The sequence below is a fragment of the Panthera leo genome, chromosome A2, assembly GCF_018350215.1.
Source record: "Panthera leo isolate Ple1 chromosome A2, P.leo_Ple1_pat1.1, whole genome shotgun sequence".
NCBI lineage: Eukaryota > Metazoa > Chordata > Mammalia > Carnivora > Felidae > Panthera > Panthera leo.
In genome coordinates, this window is record NC_056680.1 from 129,782,088 (window position 1) to 129,805,488 (window position 23,401).

The following is a 23,401-nucleotide window of genomic DNA, read 5'->3' on the forward strand; positions in this document are numbered from 1 at the left end:
GCATGCTTTGTATACTTTCTTACTGGCACGTAGCCACTGACATATTGCACAATGTTTTCCCTATAATCTATGCCTAATAAATATGGGAGCCTGAGAGCAACTCAGGGAGACTTCCCTTGGCCTCCCTCTCAGCTCTCTTGCAGAGTCTTGAGTAATCCATCCTTTCTGCCATTCTCACCCTTGCTGGACAAACCAAAAGCTGAACCCACAATTGGTGACCCGACACGATAAGCTGAACCCACACTTTTTGTGTATAAGATGACCACCCAGCTTTAAATGTATTGGAAAATGTGTGATAAAGCCTGTCTAAGCATTGTTACATTTAAAATTCATATAAACATAGATGCAATTTCAGAAAAACTTCTTTATCACATAAAAATAAATCATTTTTAATGTTCCCATATATCTGTTTATTGAATTTGGGAACAGTAAAGTTTAATCATTTCCATTCCTTTACAGAGTAATTTCATTTCATTGAATATTTATTTCATATTTCTACAATGCTCTGCTGCCTTTCCATTTACAAATTTTCTAGCAATTATCAGTCAACAATTTTATTGTTTTGGGATAATTAAATGTTCTTATCAAACCCTATCATTCTAAAGTAAGTAGTATATTGAGTCTTCTTACCATCCTTTCTTTTTGATTATTCTAAGGTACATTTTATATTGGAGGAAAAGGTTCACTGAACAGCCCGTGACAGATTTTTGTAGTGTGATAAGAATCAATTCCACAGCTCCACTTGGTAAGTATACATCTTAGCTACTGTCTTTTCCCTACAATGCAAAAATTCAAAGGATAATCTTACTTTCTTATATTAGAATTCTCACTTTCACGATAGCTAAAATTAAATTGTTCTGTTTATGTTGCCTGACTTCAATAAAGCTAAAGCATAGCTGTGTACCAGAAGAAAGATCCTAATAGACATATATATATATATATATATATATATATATATATATTTTTTTTTTTTTTTTTTTTTTTTTAAAGAATAAATCTTCCTGGGAAAAGATGATAAATATCATTTCTCATTTATTTTCCTAATCTCTCAACAGAAGAACAAGACAATTACTTTTTGTTATGTGATGTTTTGCCAGAAGATAGAGTACTTAGAGAGGAACTTCAGAAACAAAGACTGGTAAGAATTATTTTAGAGAGTGAACAGTGTGTTGGAAATACATGCAAAATCACTTTTGTTATTTTTGTTTGTTTGTTTTCACTTTTTAACCTATAAACTTTCATGCACAAAAGAAACAATACAAAAAGACCTTAAAACGAGAAAAGTATCCACTTGATTGGAAATTAAAGTATTTCATGTTAAAAATGCAGTGAGAATTTTTGGCTTTGTTTTGCTTCCTGGATTATCTCTAAAATAACAACAGGGCTTACACATTTTAGTGTAATTTTAGCTGCCTGGCACATGCTAGGGTTCAGCAGTTGTGGAAAAATGCCCTCAGCTAAAATTGAGTTGAATTAATTAACTTTTTTTCTCCTCCTCACTGGAATGTGCTATACACTGGCACTTCTTTTATTCTCCTTATGAATTAAGCATATGGTTTGATCACAGTAGCCTTTCTCATTTTCAGCCTTAATCATAAGCAAGCTTATTTGAATATCTCAGCATTTTTGGTCTGTAAAAAAGGTAACTATATATAAGTGTGAAAAATTTTATGTTCATAAGTTGAACAGAAATTGGCTCATTTTTTTTAAGTTAATAATTTTGCTTAAAAATATGCAGTTTTCCATTATTTGTGATTTAGTCTCAACTGTTACTTGAAAGTGACTTGCTCTTCATTTAGTAGTTACCTGTTAAGTGTTCCAGTGTCTTTGGATTGGGCTAGATAACGTTATGAAACAGAACTGTGATTTCAGTGTTCCTACTAAATTCTCAGGACATCTAAGAATAAAATAAATCCTATCTACCATAGTCCTAGGATTTAAGAAAGTCTTGGGGTGCCTGGGTGGCTCAGTCGGTAGGATTTAAGAAAGTCTCCTGAATGGGGCACCTGGGTGGCTCAGTTGGTTAAGCTTCTGGCTTCAGCTCAGGTCATGATCTGAGTTTGTGAGTTAGAACCCCGCCTTGGGCTCTGTGCTGACAGCTCAGAGCCTGGAGCCTGCTTCAGATTCTGTGTCTCTTCCTGTCTCTGCCCCTCCCCTGCTCATGCTCTGTCTCTCTCTCCATCTCTCAATAATAAATAAACATTAAAAAAAAAAAAAAAGGAAAGTCTCCTGAAGCACATTATATTCTGTAAACATCCCAAATGATTATTTCTCACATAAGGAGAGATGATATTGTTAGATGTTGATTTATATGTAAGAAAAATTAGGCTTTTACTATAGCACCAAACCAGTAAAGAAACAGGACTCCCTAAGTTTTTCTTCTTTCCCTATTGTGATGTCTTAAGAAATCTACAAAACAAGGATGAATTTACTGTCATATTTTATGGATTTTGTTTGCTTGTGCTTATTCATAATTTTTTATTGCTTTGCATTTTTTCACTGTTGCTCACAGTGGCCTTAATGAAGATTGATCTAACTGACATAATCCTGGTGCCCCCCCCCCCAAAGATTTCTTTGTATCAAACCCTACTGCTTCACCCATCACTATTACCACATACACAGAATCTTTACTGTATGTCTACAGATAGATACAGTCCCTAGAAATACTATATCTATAAAATTTAGGTGACCTTTTAAGATTCTGACACTAATTTCAACATGTGTTTGTTTTTGTTTTTTTTTTCCCCAAATCACTAATCAATTCTCGAACACCAGCTGAGTGTCCTACAATTCAACTCAATTCTGACACAATCTCCTGAGAGATAGTATCGGATTCCACAGGTTAAGGGCTCAGTCCCACAAATCTGCCCTCCACTTCAGATGTCAGTCATAAGTCCAGGTTGTTACCTGTGCTTCTGACCCACTGACTATATAAATCAGAGGTTTCCATGACCCTCCCCCCCGCCCACCACTGCTGCCTTGAGTTGATTAATTTGCTAGAGGAGCTCACTCTAGGAAATCAGTTTACTCACTAGATTTCCTGTTTATTTCAAAGGATATCAAAGAATATGAATCAGTAGCCAGCTGAAAAGCTACATGGGATGAAGTCCCAAGCAAAGGAGCTTCTATCCCTGTAGAGTTTGAGGCCTGGCAAGACAGCACATGGATGCGTTCTGGTTCATCAACATGGAACTCCAAACCTTGTCCCTTTGGGTTTTTTATGGAGGCTTTGTTACTTAAGATATGTCTGATTAATTCATTGGCCATTGGTGATTGAATTCAGTCTCCATCCCGTCTCCCCTCCAAAATTCCAATCCCGTAATCACATGGTTGGCTCCACTGACCACCATTCCTCATCCTTAGGTTAGTGCTTTCCAAAAGTCACCTCATTAACATATCAAAAAACACTTTTTATAGGTCTCAACACTTCGGATTTTAGGAGCTATGTGCAAGGACAAAGACTGAATATATGTTTCTTATATATATAAATTAATATAATTTAATGTAATGTAATATATATAAATTAATATAATTTATATATAATATAAATATAAATAAATATAAATATATAAATATAAATAAATATAAAATATATATAATTTTTATATAATGTAATATATATAAATTAATATAATTTAATGTAATGTAATAATATATAATGTAATCTATAAATTACAACAGCACACCTTTTTACCAACTTTATAGACTGACAAAGTGATAGATTTGATAAAAGTGTTATAGCAGCTTAAGCAAAATGTGAAATTGCAGTCAGTTCATACATATGAATATATTTGTTGAATTCCTCCTTACCTACATGATCATACAAAGAAAAAAATGAGGGGCACCTGGGTGGCTCAGTTGGTTGAGTTTCTGACTTTGGCTCAAGTCATGATCTCACGGTCCGTGGGTTTGAGCCCCGCATCAGGCTCTGTGCTGATAACTGACAGCTCAGAGCCTGGAGCCTACTTTGGATTCTGCGTCTCCCTCTCTCTCTGACCCTCCCCCATTCATGCTCTGTCTCTCTCTCTCTCAAAAATAAGTAAACATTAAAAAAAAATTTTTTTAAGTGCAAGGCACAGTTCATGACATAAAAAAGCATACAGTCTAGAGAGAAAAGCAAATATGTGTTCTTATCTCAGTACTGGAGATGATAGAATATCTTATTGGGCTGTGAAGATTGAGATAATGCATGTAATACACTTAGAACAAACAGTATCTGCCACATAGAAAGTGCTCAATAAATGTTGTAGACAAATAACACTAATAATACTGTGTCTTAACAATGAAATGGATTTGGATAATTAGTTGTGGAAATGGGAAGAAAAGTGCTTATGGATCTAAATATTCAAGATGTCAGGAAAATTGATTAAATCTAATCTGGCTATGGTAGAAAGATTTTTGGAGGAGGAGTATGGGATGGATTTAAAGAGATGTGATGTAATTAAATTGTAGAAATCCTTCAGTGCCAGGAACATTTACTTTGTGATAGAAAAGACCCATCGATGTCTCCTCACTGTCTCTGAAAATGAAGTGGAGCTCTGTAAAAATCCACTTAAAGCTGATAAATCCTGGCAAAGAGCAGACCAACTGGGAGATATGGAAAGAAGTTAACCATTACTGAGTGCCAGCCATATGCCATGCCTTGCCTTAGGTCCTTTATAATAACCCTGTGAAGTAGCTATTAAATGCTGTTCTGTTGATGAGGAAACTGTGGCATAGAAAGACTAATTTGCCCAGGACGACATAGTGAACAAGAAGCGGAGCTGGGACATTAAGCCAAGTGTGCCCGATACATGTCTTTGTAAGGGGTGCCATGACAGTCTAGTAGTAATTTATTCAACTTCCCATATGTCTTACTGTTATTCTGGACTCTGTGAATTACTCCATCGTGGATGCTCATGGTCTGACAGGTCAGGGTAGGGAAAGGATTGAGGCTAACAATGGAGTTTAGGGAAAGCAGAGATTTCCAATTGGCTGTCACTGGGAATCATGGCCAAAGGATCAAAAAGAAAAGATTTGCCAGAAAGCAGGAAGACAGGCTAAATTTGCAGTCAGTCATTTCATCACAACTTTACGCTCTATAGTGTGGAAACATGAGGTTGGTGTAGATGACCTTCCTTTAGGAGTTTGCATTGATGACAAAATATCTCTCTTTTATGTATGAGCTCTACACATCAGTAATAGGCATTTCCAGATGAAGTCCAACTGATCAAATGGAACAGCTTTCATTAAAGGCAATAATACATCTTTATTCCATCAAGAACAAGAACTTTTTTTTTTCATTTTTTTTTTTTAATGTTTATTCTTGAGAGAGAGAGAGACAGAGCAGGAGCGGGGGAGGGGCAGAGTGAGAGAGGGAGACAATCTGAAGCAGGCTCTTGGCCGTGAGCAGTCAGCACAGAGCCCTATGCAGGGCTCGAACTCACAAACCAAGAGATCATGGCCTAAGCTGAAGTCGGATGCTTAACTGACTGAGCCACCCAGGCGCCCCAAGGACAAGAACTTTTTCAACCAATTTTAAGAATATGCATTGGTGTACCATTCCTGAAAGGTGCTTTGTTATCAAGTATTGGAACTCTTGAAGAGGTTTATGCCCTTGTTCTTCTCCAAGAACTCCTCCTAATAGAATTATACACCCAGAGGGTTAAGTCAACGACTCTGCCACAGCTTGACAGTTTTTCCTTATTTAGTCTTTACTTATTTGCTATTGATTGTATTTTACCAAACTTTCTCTTCATTCATCAGACTTTCAATCTAACTTCTGGAAAATATACTTTAAACTAGTCAAGCTGCTTTATGGTAATGGGTATATAATCTAAGCTGTGTTTAAGTGAACTCAGCTCAGGATCAGTAGCATCTCAACTCCAGTCCATGAGGAGGACCCTCAAACTAGAGTACTAGTGTGGCATTTGCTGTCCTGATTTGCATTAATGGCAACTTGTATGTGGATTATTCTTTGATATTTACTCTTTCATTTGGAACTCTTTATTGAGTTCATAGGATTTGAGTTCATACTCACATGATTTGAGTTCATATTGACTTTGTAACTTCTTTGAGGGCAGGAGTTATGTCTTATATTTAAGTATCCTTCAGTAGTACTCAATATATTGCTAAGTTCATATTGGTGTTTTTCCCCAAACTCCATTTTTTTTTAATTCTTATTTCTGTGTGAGTAGCTAGAGACATATAGTCTAAATGATTCACTTCATGTTACCATAGCAGATTTAAGGCTAGAGCGATATTTCTTTTTTCATTTTCTTCTAGACCACTGGTTCCTTGAGACATTTGTGAGTTTCATGTGTTCCTATTTTTCATTTTGAAAGGCTTAATTCCTATTTATCACTTCTTTGAATTTTTTTATTTGTATTCAGAAGGGAACTACAGAATTAGGAAAGATTCTTGAGAGTTTAATAGGTTGTATACATTCATTTCTTAAGTTTCTTCTTTAAAAGTGTTCCCTTGATCTCACCATTTTACCTTAATGTCCTCCAGTGACTCTCTATGCTCTTTTCTCTTCAGTGGGTGTATGTAAGTTTCTCAAGGTCTTGTCTCTCATCCAGGTTGTGTACTCTCATAACTACTACCGCTACACTAACAGCTCAAATACTGGTGCTGGTGTAGAGTAGGCAGTTAGAATAAATACCTTTTGATTGAGTTCGTTTATAGCTTTCATCCTGGCTCACCTCTGAACCCCAGTTCTAACTGCCCTTATGTTAAACTTCTCAATACAGATTTCCGATAACACCTTAAGTTGAATGTGCCTAAAACTGAACTTATTTCTTTCTCTACTGAAGTGTGTGATTTGCCTGTTTTCTTATGTAATGATACCACCATTCTCCTAATCACTCAATTGGGAAATTTCTAGGAACATCTTTAATTCCTGTCAGTTCCACCTCTGAGTCCCATATCCGTACCCTTCTTTGTAATCCTCGTGCCTTTTATCTCGCCTTCCCAATGGACTTACCTCTCCAATCAACTGGCATTACCTCCAGAACTTTAATAGTAAAATATATAGCAGATCATTTTATTCTCTTCTGCTTAAACCTGCAATGGTCTTTATTATCTATATATTCTTTTTTTTAACGTTTATTTATTTTTGAGACAGAGAGAGACACAGCATGAACGGGGGAGGGGCCAAGAGAGAGGGAGACACAGAATCGGAAGCTGGCTCCAGGCTCTGAGCCATCAGCCCAGAGCCCGACGCGGGGCTCGAACTCGCGGACCGCAAGATTGTGACCTGAGCTGAAGTCGGACGCTTAACCGACTGAGCCACCCAGGCGCCCCTATTATCTATATATTCTTAAGATTTTCTGGATTAAGTCTGTATGTCAGTGTCTTTTACCTTTCAGTTACCCAATGTCAGTTCATTAATTTATTGAATAAATATTTATCTTGCAGCAGACAGTGTTCTGGATGTTGTTGCTATAGCAGTGGGTGAAATAGGCCACATTCCCTGCCCTCTAGTGAAAAACTGCATGTCTCACATTTACTTAAGTGTATTAGATACTTTCAGGACTCTGCTTCATCACCCAGTAATACCAGCCCCACCTGTCCACCTGTATAAATAACATACCCCTCAAGATACTGCTTAAATGCCACATTTGCCACAAAAGCTTCCCGGATGCCACCTGTCAGAATTAATAATCTCGGTTGAGCTCTTTTAATGCACTATTTTATTTGGCTTTTCAATTATAGCTAGTTTAAAAATCTATCTTCCTTACTGGTATAGATGCTTCTTAAGAGTTGGGACTGTCATGTTTACTTTGTATCTTCTCAGCCTTATTCATAAAGGTTTAACTTAAGGGGCACCTGGGTGACTGACTCAGTTGGTTAAGCATCCGACTTCAGCTCAGGTCATGATCTCATGGTTCACGAGTTCGAGACCTGCATCTGGCTCTGTGCTAACAGTGCAGAGCCTGGAACCTGCTTCAGATTCTGTGTCTCCCTTTCTCTCTGCCCCTCCCCTGCTCACACTCATTTTCTCTCTCAAAAATAAATAAACATTAAAAAAAAAAAAAAAAACTTTTAAATAAAGAGTTAACTTAATTTTAATCTTTAAGTGTTGGTGAGATATTTCTATAAAACCATAGAGTCGGATGTCCCTGATTTTTAAAAGGGATATAAAGTATCAAGGCAGACATCTTTAATCACTGGGTTACACTTTAGCATTAAAAAGCACTAGTTTTTCAATTTGGCTATGGGAGAAGATGTGGCATTCATAGGTCTCAGTAGTAAGATGTAACTTTTAATTAAATTAGGATAAGAGGAAATATCCATTTAACTGCATGGAAGTTTCTTTTTTTTAATCACTATTATAAATGTCAACTTAAGCAGTAATTCATGACAACTATAAATGTTTTATGACAATTACAAAAAAATTTTTAAAAAAAATTTTTTAATGCTACTTCATATATTCCACTTTCCCCCCACAATAAAACAACAAAATGAAATTCTATGTCTCCGCCTAAGATTTTTTTTACTCGTGCCATTTTTCTTTATAGATTTTAGAGATTTTTAGTAAAGTATTAAATTACTTTCTATAGTGTCTTCAAAGTAAAAAGTCATTTTGTATTTAAACCTTTCTTCCATAATTCCTACCCTTGAAAGGACAAGCCCTCTAATTGCATCTAGAATAAGTTTCCCAAATATAATGTGATCTCTCCCTTTGAATTGTAACATTCTTAACAATCAACATAGATCAAGTTAGCAAAAATGACCATTGAGTGATTTTAACCTTCAGATTAGTTAATGTTTTCGTTCAGGAAACATGAAAACTCAGCCTGAAACTATACTACACTGAATTCTCAAGTTTACCACTTTGAACTCCTTCAGCAGAACTTGAAATTTACATGGCACTTTTTATACACATTGGCTCTGTGAGACCAGTAAGATGATATCATTGTTTTTGTTTAGATAGAAAATACAGGGCCAAAGATGCTGGGAGAAATGTTCAAGGCCACAGTTATCTACTGACTGGAAAAGGAAGAGAAGCAAGTCAGACTTTTACTATTTCCCACCCCCACCCCCACGCGCCATTCTTTTTCTACTTGTACCAGGATCCTTTATCCAATGTGATCCTACTTCTGGAAGCAGAAGTGACATTTTCTAAACTGACATTTGTTACAACGAATAAAATTGGAAGAATGGTATATAAATACATATGTAAATAAATAATAGTGTTTTGTTTCTATTGCTAAGATTTTTTTAAGAAAATCCAATTTCTTACTTTATTATCTTAAATCAGTGGTAGATTTCTTACTCCTTTGGGCCTAAGCTTGTTACATTTTCTTTTAAAACTTGAAGATGGTGTGTTTTCAGAGTTTCCCCTATCTTTAGAGAAACATAGGGGTATCCCTGACCTTGAGTTTATCCAAGAAAATACTTCCTTTGACCGGAAGTATTATGATTGTGCTGATCCGTGCCATAGCTCTCTCCTCTTTTAGTGTCAGAGGTGGGCATTTTGCAGTCTTCTATAGCCACCTTTCCACTTTTTAATTCTTCCTCTTTTTGCCTAGGCTAGATTCCCTCATATCTGTAGTACAAATAGAAATGAGGCTTTTCTAATTCTCATGTGTTTAACTCTTGCAATTTTTTTTCTTCTGTACTTCTGCTTTTCTGTTTTTCATAGTAATGGTCTGTTCCGTGTAACGGTTACCTTTATGTAATTTTTTTCTCTAGTAGCTAATTCTTCTAGATGTTCTATCTCTCCTGTCTCTTCCTTTCTTTTCAGAAGACACTTCAGTACGACTCTAAGTAGAATAAAAATGCTGTCTTTCTATCCTATGTAGCAAGCAGATGGTTGTTGCTGTTATCATTGCAGTTTCAGAAGGGGTAGGAGGTGCTGATGTCTTTCAAAAAGGTGGAATATTAGTCACATCGAACCTCGTGGATTTGTGGGAGTATATATCATAAACCAGTTAAGAAATTTCTCTCTGGCTTTTATGTTTTACTGTCTTGCTTTAGTCTTTGACATATCTTTTCTCATTTATTTATTAAGATCCTTGATATTATTGTCAGAGGGAACTTTCTTTCAGCTCTCATAAAATGCTGAGAACAGTGGATTTTATTGTTCTGTTTTAAGAAATGGTATTGTGTCATTGAGAGTCCTTGCTTTCATACAGCTACTCCTGCCTCTATGTGCAGAGGTGTGTTTTTGTTAAAGTATAGTAAGTATCCTGTATGTGTATATTGCTAACATAAATTCAGAATGCTGAAGTGCTGAAGTCATCAGATTCTGGCAGACAGGTTAGTCTTTCCTGGAGCTACCTGGCATTTTTTTTGACACTTAAAAAGGAATTCTTTGGGGAGAATGAGTAGCTTTTTACTTGACCCCTACTCAGAGGGCTTCTAACATATTTAAGGAACTTGCAGGCAGATTCTGTTCTGAACATAGTTGAAACTATACATCAGTATCTTTACACCAAATGTATTCATTTCCATTTTACTTTGTTAATCAAACTTGGTCTCGAATCCTTAAATTAGTGGAAGTTTACTGAGATTTTTGTACTTTAATTTCCTTATACTGAATATTTATATTAGATAAAGGATGTGATAGAAAAAAGAAGCGTTTACCAAAACTGAGTGAGATCAAAATGAAAATACCCTGCTTATTGTCAGAAGATATGAGAAAAGGCAGAAAGAACAAGAGAAGGTGATGTTAGTTTTTATCCTTCCTGAGTCTGAAACATTTGGAAGACTGTTTCAGTAGTTCATATGCTGTTCACTCATTCAACTCATGTAACTCTAATAATTGAAATTTTCCAATACTTTCAAATTTATTTGGAGTAAAAGTCAAGACTCCTTACCAAGATCCCAAAGGGTCTAGTGCCTGTTTCTCTCACCCACTTGGATCACTGCTTCCAGCCACAGTGGCCATGTCTCCATCCCTGTCCCTTAGACACACCAAGCTCTGTCCAGCATCTCATGTTGTTTGCACTTGCACTTGCTATTTGCTCTGCTTGCGATACTGTTCTCCGAAATCTCATGGTTTTCCTGAAGAGGAAGGGAAGAGTTTTTGGAGAAGCTGATACCTGAGGTGAGCCTCTAGAATGGCACTGCAGGCGAATGAATGCTTTGGAAATGCTTTTGGAATTCACATGACCGAAGTGATTTGGGAAAAATTGGTGTCGGTAGAGGATTAGCTTTAGCTATCAGCTACGGTGTAGACACTCAAAACTTAATATTGACAGATTAATTTACTGAAAACTCTTTTCTCAGTGAGTAGGAAAAATTTAAAACGATTGTGAATTCCAGATTATAACCAAAAAGAAGTCATAGGTTGCAGTGCCCAGTATAAAATCAAACCTTTAGTTAACATTTGGGAAATGTTTTGCTGAGTAAATGGCATTTGTTTTAGCCAACTGGAGTGTCCAAGTCACCTGTTTTCACCAAAAATAAATAAATAAATAAATAAATAAATAAATAAATAAATAAATAAATAAATAACCAACCAACCTTCTATATGTTAATTTCAGTTCATTTACTTCTTGGTGGTAGAAGGCATTGGAGAACAGGAAGTAGATAACACAAACTTCCGTGGTCTCTTTCTTTCTTTCCTTCTTTCTTTTTTTTTTTTTTTTTAATCACCAAAGATAGCTGAGGTGCCATTCTCCAGGTCTTGATGTCAGTTTCTCAAAGGAATGCCAGCCCAGAATCTCCAGTGCTGTACTTAGAAGCTGCAAATGTTCACACTCTTAAAAAGAAAAGGCTCATCATTGTTCCATATGTATTAGGGGTTTTGCCATTTGGTGTGCAGTCTGGGTTCTGGTATTGTAACCAAGTCACTTCAAAAGAAAGCAAGTACTTTGTGACTCATTTATATCAACAGTACAGACCTTTTTCTGCATCTGACTGATGCAGTTTTTAATATTTAATGCTTTTCTTTAAACCCCCATTTTGTTGACTGTCTACTGTTTCATTTTTTGCCCTGAACTTGTACTGATGGCTGAAACTTAAGAAAATCTAAATTCTAAACTGTTCCAGGATTGATTATTTTCGGGGTTTTAACTCCTCTAAGATCTCTAAATTCTCATGTTATCATCTCTTTCCTTGACTGTATGATCTTTTGTAATCTCGTCATATGAGTAAAAAAAATAAATGCACTCTGGACCTTTGCTGGTCCCCAGGCATCTTAGGGAACAGAATGACCCTAAGGGGCAGTGCTGCAGGTCTCCTTGTCAGCCTTCTTTCCCTATCATCCCATCGGGCTGCAGCTGGATGTACGCCATCTTTTAGGAAGATAAGCTTCATCTCCATAAATTTCAAATATCTTAAATATTTATTTTTTTAATATTTAAATCTTTTAACACATGCTTATAACTTTCTTGAATTTTCTAAGAAAAATGCTTTGTCGTACTTGCTTGACACACTGCCAGGTAGGATCTCCTGGTCCTGTTTTCATATCCAGCTCATATACCACAAAGCACTATTGCACACTCAGAAAGAACTCAGATACAAGATTTTATTTCTCAGCATTCCTGCCCTCTCCCATGGTAGTGGCAAGCCTCTGCTCTGGAGCAATGCAGGCTTTGGGTCCTTCCCCTGGCAGCTTCTGGCTTTTGCTTTGAATGCTAAAGAATGTCCCCAGGAAGCAAGTGGGGTTTTGTGCCTGCTCTCCACCGATGGGCTGTTGTTCATATTTCTTCCCCCCTTCTCCCAGTCTTTCTCCTGAGAACTTGGAGGAAACCCGTGGAAAAGAGCTGGACCCTTTTATGTCTAGGGTTCCCAGGGACTTAGCCTTTAAAAATTCTATAAAATTTCAGCTGTTTTCTTCTACTTGTCTTTTCCTCCTGTGTTCTGCTAAAGGGGAAATAATGTGTGCCCCTGCCTCTCCTCAGACAGGTTTATCACCTTTTGGAATTCAGTTTGTCTGGTTGCCTTGTGACTTCAGGGTTTTTTTCTTTTCCTTTAAAAAAAAAATAACAGCTTTATTGAGATATAATTCACATAAATACAATTCACTCTTCTAAAGTATACAATTCTAGGGCGCCTGGGTGGCCCAGTTGGTTAAGTGTCTGACTCTTGATTTCAGCTCAGGTCATAATCTCACAGTTTGTGAGTTCGAGACCCACACTGACAGTGCAGAGCCTGCTTCGGATTCTTTCTGTCTCCCTCTCTCTTTGCCCTTACCCCTCATGTGCATGCTCTCTTTTCTATCAAAATAAACAAATCAACTTAAAAATATATATAAAGTGTACAATTCCAGGTGCAAGTATATAAAGTTTTGGATTCTAAGTGAGGAATGATTTCTTTTTCTTTTCTTTTTTTGATTTTCCAGCATTTTCTCATTGTGGCTTTCTTAATATTAAGCACAATAGCAGAGGAGAACTCCTCCTTTTCCATCTGCTTTATTTTAATTAATGTCTTAGTGATTAAGTGGCACTTTTAGTTAAAGTAGATGCTTTTCTTTCACAGAGTTCAAAGAGACACACGCATGTATTTGTTTACTGAATGAGGTATAGCTTGAAGAGACAACTGACCCAACTAACTAGTTGTCATAAATAAATTCTAAAATCTATTCTTGTTTGGTGCCCAATCTTGATCTTTTAACCAAGTTATTAGTGATAAGCACATCAATAAATTCCTGTATTTAGTTATCTTGGTATACATTTTGCCAGAAGTTTGTCTTTGGAGGATATGCTAGCAAATTACGTCACTCATTTCCAGGTGTTATTTGGGTAATTTTCTGACAACCCTCCACCCACCCACCCATTCGGGACAAGGCAACTGGTAACACCTTATTTAAAATTTCATCCATGCTAAAAATTCTGTGACCATGATAAACAGAATACAACTTTAGAGGCCAGTAGCTAGTGTTGGGATGGTGGGAGTGGGGATTAAAAATGATTGTTTTAGAGAAATTTTTACCTAGTGTGTGGCTGTTCTCGAGTCATTTCGACAAAGAATTAAATGACTTGTCATGCAAGCTCCAATCCATGTTTAGGACTCTGCAGTTTCTACGAGGGTATCAACTGAAATATCTCCTGATTACCTTCTAAGGTCTGTGGCTCTGCATCCAAGCAAGAGTTGAGGAAAGTTAACATTCCAGGTGCTTTACTGGAAAGACAAAGTCAAGATTATTACCAGCCAATATTTATAAAAACCACATTCAGGGGAAATTGTTTGAGTTCAATAGTTTTCTAAATAGACTTAAACTTTCAACCTCCAATCAGGAGGAAGCAGGTATCTATATTGCATCACAACTCTCCCCCAGTCCCTCTGCACTTCACTGAGTTTGGAATGTGCTTTGGAGTGAGCTTGTTTTGAGGATCATTATGAGAAATAGTCCATGTTGTCTGGCCTATTTATTCTAAGTATATTGTCCATTAGATCACATTGTATACTTATTGTCAGTGACTTCTAGCTCCCCAGAGTTAAGCCAAACTTCACAAAGCACAGACACCCCCCACCCCAAGACTATCCTTATTTTAACAGCAGCCGCAAGTTGGGGGATCTCCTGGCCACCTTTACTCCTGTCCAGCTGCTTACAAATTCAGGGGTTCCCCTACCCCACAACTTCCAGAACTCTGGAAACCACTATACATATGATTACAATTTTGTTATAAAAATAGATACAAACCAGAGCCAGACAGAAAAATACATAGGAAGAGATCTGGGAAAGTCCTAAACACAAGGTTGCTTTCGTCTCCAGGGACCTTTTGCCTTCCTAGCACATCAGTGTGCGACAATACACAGAGTATTGCTAATTAGGAAAGCTTAACCAAACTTTGGTGTCCAAAGGTTTTTGTTTGTTGTAGCTTTATTTTCTATTTTTTAAAATTTACATCCAAATTAGTTAGCACTCAGTGAAGCAATGACTTTAGGAGTAGATTCCTCAATGCCCCCCCACCCATTCAGCCCATCCCCCCTCCCACTACCCCCCCCCCAGCAACCTTCAGTTTGCTCTCCACATTTATGAGTCTCTCCTGCTTTGTCCCCCTCCCTGTTTTCACACTATTCTTGTTTCCCTTCCCTTATGTTCATCTGTTTTGTCTCTTAAAGTCCTCATATGAGTGAAGTCATATGATTTTTGTCTTTCTCTGACTGACCAACTTCACTTAGCATATGAAACTTCATTAAGCATGACTGACTGAATGGTTGACCACATAGCTGAACTCAACCTCCAGTTCTCCCCCTCTTTCTGAGGTGAGGCTGAGATCATGTGGCTCAAAGCCCTAACCCACTAGGTGGTTGGACTTTTTGGCATGACAGCCTCCATCCTGAGTTATCTCATTAGCATTAAGTATCAGGTGCTGTTAAAGGCTCACCCCGAATAACAAGGACATGAATCACTCAAGAAATGCCAGGGGATTAGACATTACCTCCCAAGAATAGGGGACAAAGCCAGTCAAACTCTGTTGCACAACTCCCCCCCCCCCCCCCCCGCCCCCACCTTCTGATCTGTTTACCCTTTCTACTAAAGCTGATAGCCAAATTTGGGATCTACCTTTAGGTTTGAATTAGTTTGTGTATGTGCATATTTGTACATACATATTTCTTCTTTTTATTTTTTAATCTTCAATTTACATGCCCACCCTACCCTATTTTATCCTTATTTTACTCTCATTTTTATGCTCCATTGTTTCATAGCAGCCTGAAATACTTACTGGACCAAGGTGGAGGTGTGAATGAAATAATCCCCAAGACCTCAGAGATAATCCATGGTTCTGGAAATAGAAAGCAGTAGGACTAGAAGATACTGCTGCCTTTCTTTGGAGGCTTTGGGCCACCACTCTAACTTTAGTAGGGATGTTTTTTGTGTCCTCTTTTGGAAGAGCTCGGCTGATCTCCCCAACTGAGAATGCCTAACAGGTTCCACCGTGCTTCTGCCTGTGGACTAACTTGGAGAGGATCCTTTGGAGTGTGCTGTTTTCTCTCACAGCCACTCATGCAGTTGTGCAGATGGGAAACTCTGTGTCAATCCAGTGTATCAGTATCTATAGAATGTTTTTGATTATCTATAATTAATAACATTAGCCTTAGTTTTACTTCCTTATGGTAATGCATGCTATTTCCATTGGATTTGTTATTCTATGCATTAGTTTCTGCTTTCCTGTACACAAATACTTAACTAAATTGAGATTTTCTAAATTGCTTTTTCCTGAATTGCTGACTTTTATAACTTTCAGCCTTACTCACATTTTCATTTTCTACCTATGTATGTATGTTAGTCCCATGACTATTGAATGCCATCTGCTATATCTGTTGTTTCATTAATGTTTCCTGTCTTTAGCTTATGAATAAAGATGAAACACTCTGCCCTGACCTCTTCGCTACCATTCTTGACATTTTAAACCAATTAGACAAAAATACAGCTTGTTATTATAACTCTTTGCCTAATAGATAAGCTGATCTTGTATTCTTACAACTATGGTTTTTATCCAAGCCTATTTTGTAATGAAAATTTCATCTGATTTCATCAGATAAGTTTGAGAAGTTCAAACACATAACATCTGTTACATTCTCTTCATCCCTTTATTCTATAAATCCATGAATAAAATCTGAATAAATATCTACCCAGCATGAGATTTTTTTTTAGAAAAATAAAACCACAAAGCAGGTAGGCTTTGATTTACACATCTTTGTGAAGCTTTGTATGGATTGTCTCTTAATATTATATTTTTTTGTCCAAAAGTGAGTTAAAATATATGCTACAACTAATCAGATACCAAGCTTTACAAAGGAAGAAGGAAGAAAGAAGAAAAACTATTTTTCTTTATGGACCTCTGCTTTCTGTTGATTTCATGTGCATGAGATTTTTCTCATTTTAATATTATCAAATCTAGACGAGCTTCATAAACTGGAAAAATGGACAGGAGGACTCATTCTTTTTCTTTTGGATTCTCTCCTCTTCCTAGACTTGATCATTTTAAAATGAGAAAAGTCTTATGCACATGAAATCAACAAAAAGCAGAGGTGGGGCAACAAATGGTTTAAGTAGCTGCCTCTGGAGGAATGTCTGGAAAGGAGTTTTAAAAAGAGTTTGTTCTGTGCACAAAAGGCAGCTCTTAAAGAAATGAACCTGGGGAAAAATTAAAGGAGTTGTATGGGGCCTGCAAGACCAGGGATACCGAGGATACTCTAGAGTCTTTGTCTCTCTCATTGTGCTTGTAGACTGTATGGATATACTAGTCCCATGCCCTCACGCTAAGGGAGGGGCTCCAGAACAAAACAGCCTGGGTTTAGTTACTTGCCCTTAAAGTGATTTTTCTTACTGTCCTGACTATCCCGTGCTGGCTCGAACATACCAAAGAGTAAATTAGACTCTCCTAAGAAGAATCAATTTTTATCACTTCTAGTGTTTATACTAAGGTTTTGCCATTCACGGTCAGTTGATAAAACTGAAATTTGGCCAAAGTAAATGTTAGATAGCTTAGCATCACTGTGGTTTAGACTCACAAGTCTTTTGTACTTGTGCTGAGCCAAACCAAGGAGATATTAAGTTGAGTAAGATTTTTCTTTAGCCAAATTTGGGTTATATCATCACAAGCTTGAGAAATACGAGCCAGAATGGTGACTTTTAATGAGTACTAATGGGTCTTGTGCACTGAAAACAGGAACAGGCAGAGAAGGTCCATGATTGGCCTTAATGCACCAGTAGTGATAGGGATCTTTATCAAGAGCTTTATTTGCTGGGTTTTTGTTTTTGCTGCTAACAGTGTTGTTGACATAGGGTTATAAAATGTGTTTTTTGTTTTGTATTCAGTTAAACAATGCATGTTTGTAAAAGTTCAGTTTCCTTTTCCGATACCTCTTTTATTTGACTTGTACTGTCCATTTCATTTTTGATGTAAGGTTCACTTAAATTCAAAAAGCAATAATTAAAATGTTCTGATACATCAGCCTTCGCCCTTTTATTTCTCTTGCTTTTATCTGTCTACTTGCTACCACCATAAAACTGTGACCTTCATAACCTTAAAAAGTTTTGGGGCACCTGGGTGGCTTAGTTGGTTAAGCATCAGTTAAGCGACTCTTGATTTCAGCTCACGTCATGATCTCATGGCTCAGGAGTTCGAGCCCTGTGGGATTCGATCTTGGATTTCTGCCCCTCCCCCATTCATGCACACACACATGCTCTCTCAAAATAAAATAAACTTTAGGGGGAAAAAAATTAAAAAGTTTGTTTTGTATTTGCTGTATATGCCTGAAGTGTTGAGCAAGATCTTTTCATTCCGTATGTCAGAACTCCAGCAGAGTCCAGTGCTGTAACCTCCGGAATCTCCAGTAAGCCTCCCAGTCCCTGGAAAGTACTTCGTCAGGACTCATAGAGTCCTTTGGTACATGTACAGCTCAGTATTTGGACAGAGATGCAAAGAATCCCAGTAGAGTAGTTCAGGTTTCCTCAGCTCCTCTTCAGCTCTCCTCTCTAGTACCTTGTCCCACAAGGTACACTCGCTTTTTAGTATCCTGACTCCGGGTTTTTTTTGTTTTGTTTTTTGTTTTTTGTTTTTTGTTTTTTTTTACCTTCATCCAGTGAGATAGCTCTGCATCTTATTTGGGTTTAACTTCCCTATGTTGCAATTTGGAAAATACCACCCAGCATAAAACTGGCAGTGTATTATTTTTTTCTCTTACAGATCACAACCCTGTACTGTCTATTATCCAATGTCTGAAAACATAAAATATATGAAGCCACTTATTTTATAGGCGGAGGGTAGGTGGGATATACATGATTCCATCATGGCTGAAACCAGTTCATTGAGTTGATTTTTATCATGGTAATTTCTTAATTTTTTTTCTTCAAGTGAATTAGTAGTTCTAGATGTTTGGTGATACATTTCCAGAAATGCCACATGGAATCTATTAAGCTTCTAGATATGAGCTCATTTTGATGCTATTCTGTAAATATTCATAGATTCAACAATAAACTTTATAAACTTTACTATTTTGAGCTCCATGATATTAGAGAAGCTGGGAGTAGTATGCCACTTATAAGAACAGCATAAAGACTTTCTTTTAACTTCAAGAAGTTTTCATAACCCTTCAAAAGGCAAAGCAGGCAAACAGTTGACAAAGATGATGGGTAACAAACAGTGGAAATTGAAGTTGGCTGGATAACAATCATATCCAGCATTTAATGACCCATGAACAATTTGAGCTCTTTACATAAATTATATGATTTAATCATATAAACAATTTTGTCATGTGGTATTTCTTTTTATCTCAAAAATGAGAAAATTGGGGCGCCTGGGTGGCTCAGTCGGTTAAGCGGCCGACTTCGGCTCAGGTCATGATCTCACGGTCCGTGAGTTTGAGCCCCGCGTCGGGCTCTGTGCTGACAGCTCAGAGTCTGGAGCCTGTTTCAGATTCTGTGTCTCCCTGTCTCTGACCCTCCCCCGTTCATGCTCTGTCTCTCTCTGTCTCAAAAATAAATAAACGTTAAAAAAAAATTTTTAAAAAATGAGAAAATTGATGATTAAAGAAGTTAAATAAAATATTGAGTACCAGTGAGAGCCAGAGTTCAAGTCCAGGTCTGCTCAGTTTTTCAGAGTCTGAGCTTTTAACTCTACAGTAGTAGAAATGGCTGCATGATAGAAATGGGAATCCTAATTACAGGTAAGATTTTGTAAGAGGCAAAAAGCAAAGAGAAATAAAATGACCTCAAGGAAAAATGGTGTGTGGAACCACCCTGATTGGAACAGATGCTACCAAAACATATTTGAGTTGAAGAACAAGATAATTGTGTATGAAAACATTGTTTAAGAAAGTTTTTCTGGCAGCAAAAAAGGCTGGATATGATGAAAAAAAGGATTGAGATCAGGGAGACCTCTAGGAGACTTATTTATAGTAATCCCATAATGACTGATTAAAAACTAGACTCTGGGTAATCATATTGTGAATGGTGGAGAGAAGTAACACAAAGATAGTTCAAGTGAAAAATGGATCAGAACTTGATTACAGACTAAACTGAGAAGTACAAAAAGGAGCAAGTCAAAAATGCTACCACATTTTTGTTCGGGAGGTGGGGGGCAGGGGGGGCGGCAGTTGGGGGAAAGAGGGCGAGGACAGGAGTTGACTAATAAAAACAGGAAGAAAGCCAGGGTAGGGAAGGATAATGAGACCCAGTTGACCTTGAGATTCCTGCATAGCTATCCAAATGGAGTGTTCTGTTAGCATTTAACAGTATAGACTTGGAGTTTTGATACAAGGACAGAAATGTAGAAATGTGAAATATTATCAGAATTCATATACTCCCTTTGTGCTTCTACTGCAGATTCCTCCCATCTAGACTAAAACATTTTTCATTAACTAACTGCATTTATTAAAGATAATATCAAATATCTGTTTCTGTTTTACAGAAAGAAATTCTGGAACAACAGCAGCAAGAAAGAAATGATAACAATTTTCATGGTATTTGTATGTTTTGCAATGAGGAATTTTTCGGGAACAGGTTTGCCTTTGTGCATGTCTTTAAATATTATTGTTTTTCATCTGAAAACTCATCAAAACACCCATAATGCTTATGTAATTTAAGTTCTGTCGGTTGGCTCAGGACCCTTTGCTATATTACCAGTAATTTTTTTCTAATATGCCTAATATCAACCATGGACTATAGTGGCTCTAAGCAGAAAAGAGGAGTAACTTTAAAATTTTTTTTTCTTTTACTTTCTTCCAACTTTTTAGTCTCCAGTACAGTGAAATATTTGTTTTAGGTGTAGAATATAGTAATTCATCACCCATATACAACACCCAGTGCTCATCACAAGTGCCCTCCTTAATACCCATTATTCATTTAACCTACCCACTGCCCATCTCCCCTCCAGTAACCATCAGTGTGTTCTCTACAGTTAAGAGTCTATTTCTTGATTTGCCTCTCTTTTTTTTTTTTTTAATGCCAGAAATAAATTTGTGTTTAATGTTGTAGGACTTTTTAAATTGGCTGACAGGCAAGACCATGTACAATGAACTACTACAGACACACCCTTCTATATTGTTAACCCTAAACCTTTAGCAGTTTTTGATGTTTTGACTTTTGAATATTAAAAATGATAAAAATCTAGGGGCACCTGGATGGCTCACTCAGTTAAGCATCTGACTTTTGGTTTCAGCTCAGGTCATGGTCCCATGGTTTGTGAGATGCAGCCCTCATCGAGCTCTGTGCTGACGGCAAAGAGGCTGCTTAGGATTCTCTCTCTCCCTCTCTCTCTCTGCCCTTCCCTGCTCATGCTCACTCTGTCCTCTCTCAAAACAAATAAACTTAAAAAAAAAAAAACAACTTTTTAATGATAAAGATCTAAAAAAAAAAAAAAAAACACCCAAAAACAAAAACTGGGGTATTGGTAATTCCTTAGCACAAACTGGCATTCTATAATTCATTTCTAACATTAACTGCCCAGAGTTAGGATCAGACTCTGCAGGTTTAAGGGCATCCATCATTCCCAGCAAGACTGCCTCTACTTTAGACACCAGCCACAAGTTCAGTTGACCAACTGGCTAAAAATTCAGATTCTTGCCAGTAATTTGCATAGTTCAGTAATTTACCAGAATGACTCACAAACCTCAGAAAGTGGTATACTTAGGATTGCAGTTTTGTTATAAAGGAACAGCCAAGTGAAGAGATCAGGAACAGCCAAATGAAGAAATGTATAGGGCAAAATCTGGTAGGGTCCTGAACTCAGAATTTCTATGCCCTTTCCTCAAGGAATCAAGACACATCACCTACCCAGCTCATCAAGGTATTCACCAACCAGGAATCTTCACTGAGCTTTGGTGCCCAGAGTTTTTAATGAGGCTTCATTTTATAAGCTTGATTGATTCAGTCATTGAATTTAATCTCTACACTGCTCCCATCTCCAGTCTCCAGACCCCTTCCGTCTCTAGAGGTCTGACTGGCTCAGAATCTCAATCTTTTAATCACATTGTTAGTCTTTCTGTTGACCAGCCCCCATTCTGAAGCTAGCTAGGGGCCTATGGTGAGTTGCCTCCTTAGCATAACAAAGATAATAGTAAGTTCCTGGGGTTTTAGAAGCTCTATGCCAGGAATCAAGGACAAAGGCCAGACAGATTTCTCATTATACAACAGTTAATATTTACAGAAGTACATCATTTTCTAAACTTTTTTAATGTTTAAATATTTATTTTGAGAGGGAAAGAGAGAGAGTCCCAAGCACACTCTGTGCTGCTGGTGCCAGAGCACAACACGGGCTTGACGTGGGCTCTGCAGGCTTGAACTCATGAAAACGTGAGATCATGACCTCAGCTGAAATCACGAGTCCATCACTCAAATGACTGAGCCACCCGGGTGCCCCTACAAATGTACATGATTTTTTTTAACATTAAAAAAAAATTTATTTTATGTTTATTTTTGAGAGAGAGAGAATGTTGTGTGTGAACAGGAAAGAGCAGAAAAAGGGAGACACAGAATCCCAAGCAGGCTCCAGGCACTGAGCTGTCAACACAGAGCCCGATGTGGGGCTCGAACTCACAAAGTTATGTGGAAAGGAAAATTTTATGTAAATTTATCTAAGTTTTACATAGCAAAAATGCTTATGTGTAAAAATATGTTATTCTATTGAGCATTATTGTCTGGAAAACACTGAAAAGGAGAGGATAGCTACAGATAAAGTACTTGCTAGAATTCAGAAAATGTTTTGATTGAAACACTGATGTTAGAACACCACTAATGAAGATTTGATTCTTATATAGGTGAGTTGGCATAGAGAAAAATATGTGCCAAAAGGTACTGTGAAATACTCCACAAAATACTGGTTTTATTCAAAGTTGTCAATAGTTAAGCATTTAGACAAACAGAGCATATTAACAATGAGATTAATAAGTGTGACCCTACATAGTTAAAAAAAAAAAAACAACATTTTCATAGGGATGGATGCTTTATTTCATTTTCTAAAGGAAAAAAAATAATAATCCTAGAAACAATTATTTTGGGTCAGCTAAGTGTCAAAGTAGATAAAATAAACTGTATAATGTATCAGTATACATAGTCTATCAATGGTTTGTGTATTAATGAGTTCCCCAAAACTGTCACCTTTATTTTATGAACTAAAGTTGTGATAAAGGGAGTGCTTGGCTGGCTCAGTTGGAAGAGCATGTGACTCTTGATCTCAGTGTCGTGAGTTCAAGCCCCATGTTGGATGAGGGATCACATACAAACATACATAAAAATAAAGTTGTGATAATGGCCCAAAAGAATAACATATTTTTACACATAAGCATTTTTGCTATCTAAAACTTAGATAAATTTACATAAAATTTTCCTTTTCCACATAAACTATTCAACAGCCTGGTGACTGTGTATTCAGTATGTCAAAACCCTTGCATATAATTGATGTGTGAATGGTGGGTTCCAGATCTCTGTCCAATAGTGAGTTAAATGTCTCTGATTCCAGGACATGCATAGCAGGACATATTTCCCTTTGGCAGTTGTCTCTTCCTCCTCCCATGA

The 23,401-nt window shown here is 37.1% G+C and overlaps 1 protein-coding gene across 2 annotated transcripts in view; it reads left to right on the forward strand.

Annotated features, from left to right (window-relative positions):
- The window catches only part of ZNF277 (zinc finger protein 277), a 112,725-nt gene that overhangs the window by 73,007 nt on the left and 16,317 nt on the right, over positions 1–23,401 (forward strand). For both annotated transcript variants that reach the window (XM_042922437.1, XM_042922443.1), the window contains exons 3-5: positions 657–745; positions 1,056–1,138; positions 20,298–20,389. In XM_042922437.1, coding sequence (XP_042778371.1) covers positions 657–745; positions 1,056–1,138; positions 20,298–20,389 — 264 coding nt within the window. The remainder of the gene's footprint in view (positions 1–656; positions 746–1,055; positions 1,139–20,297; positions 20,390–23,401) is intronic.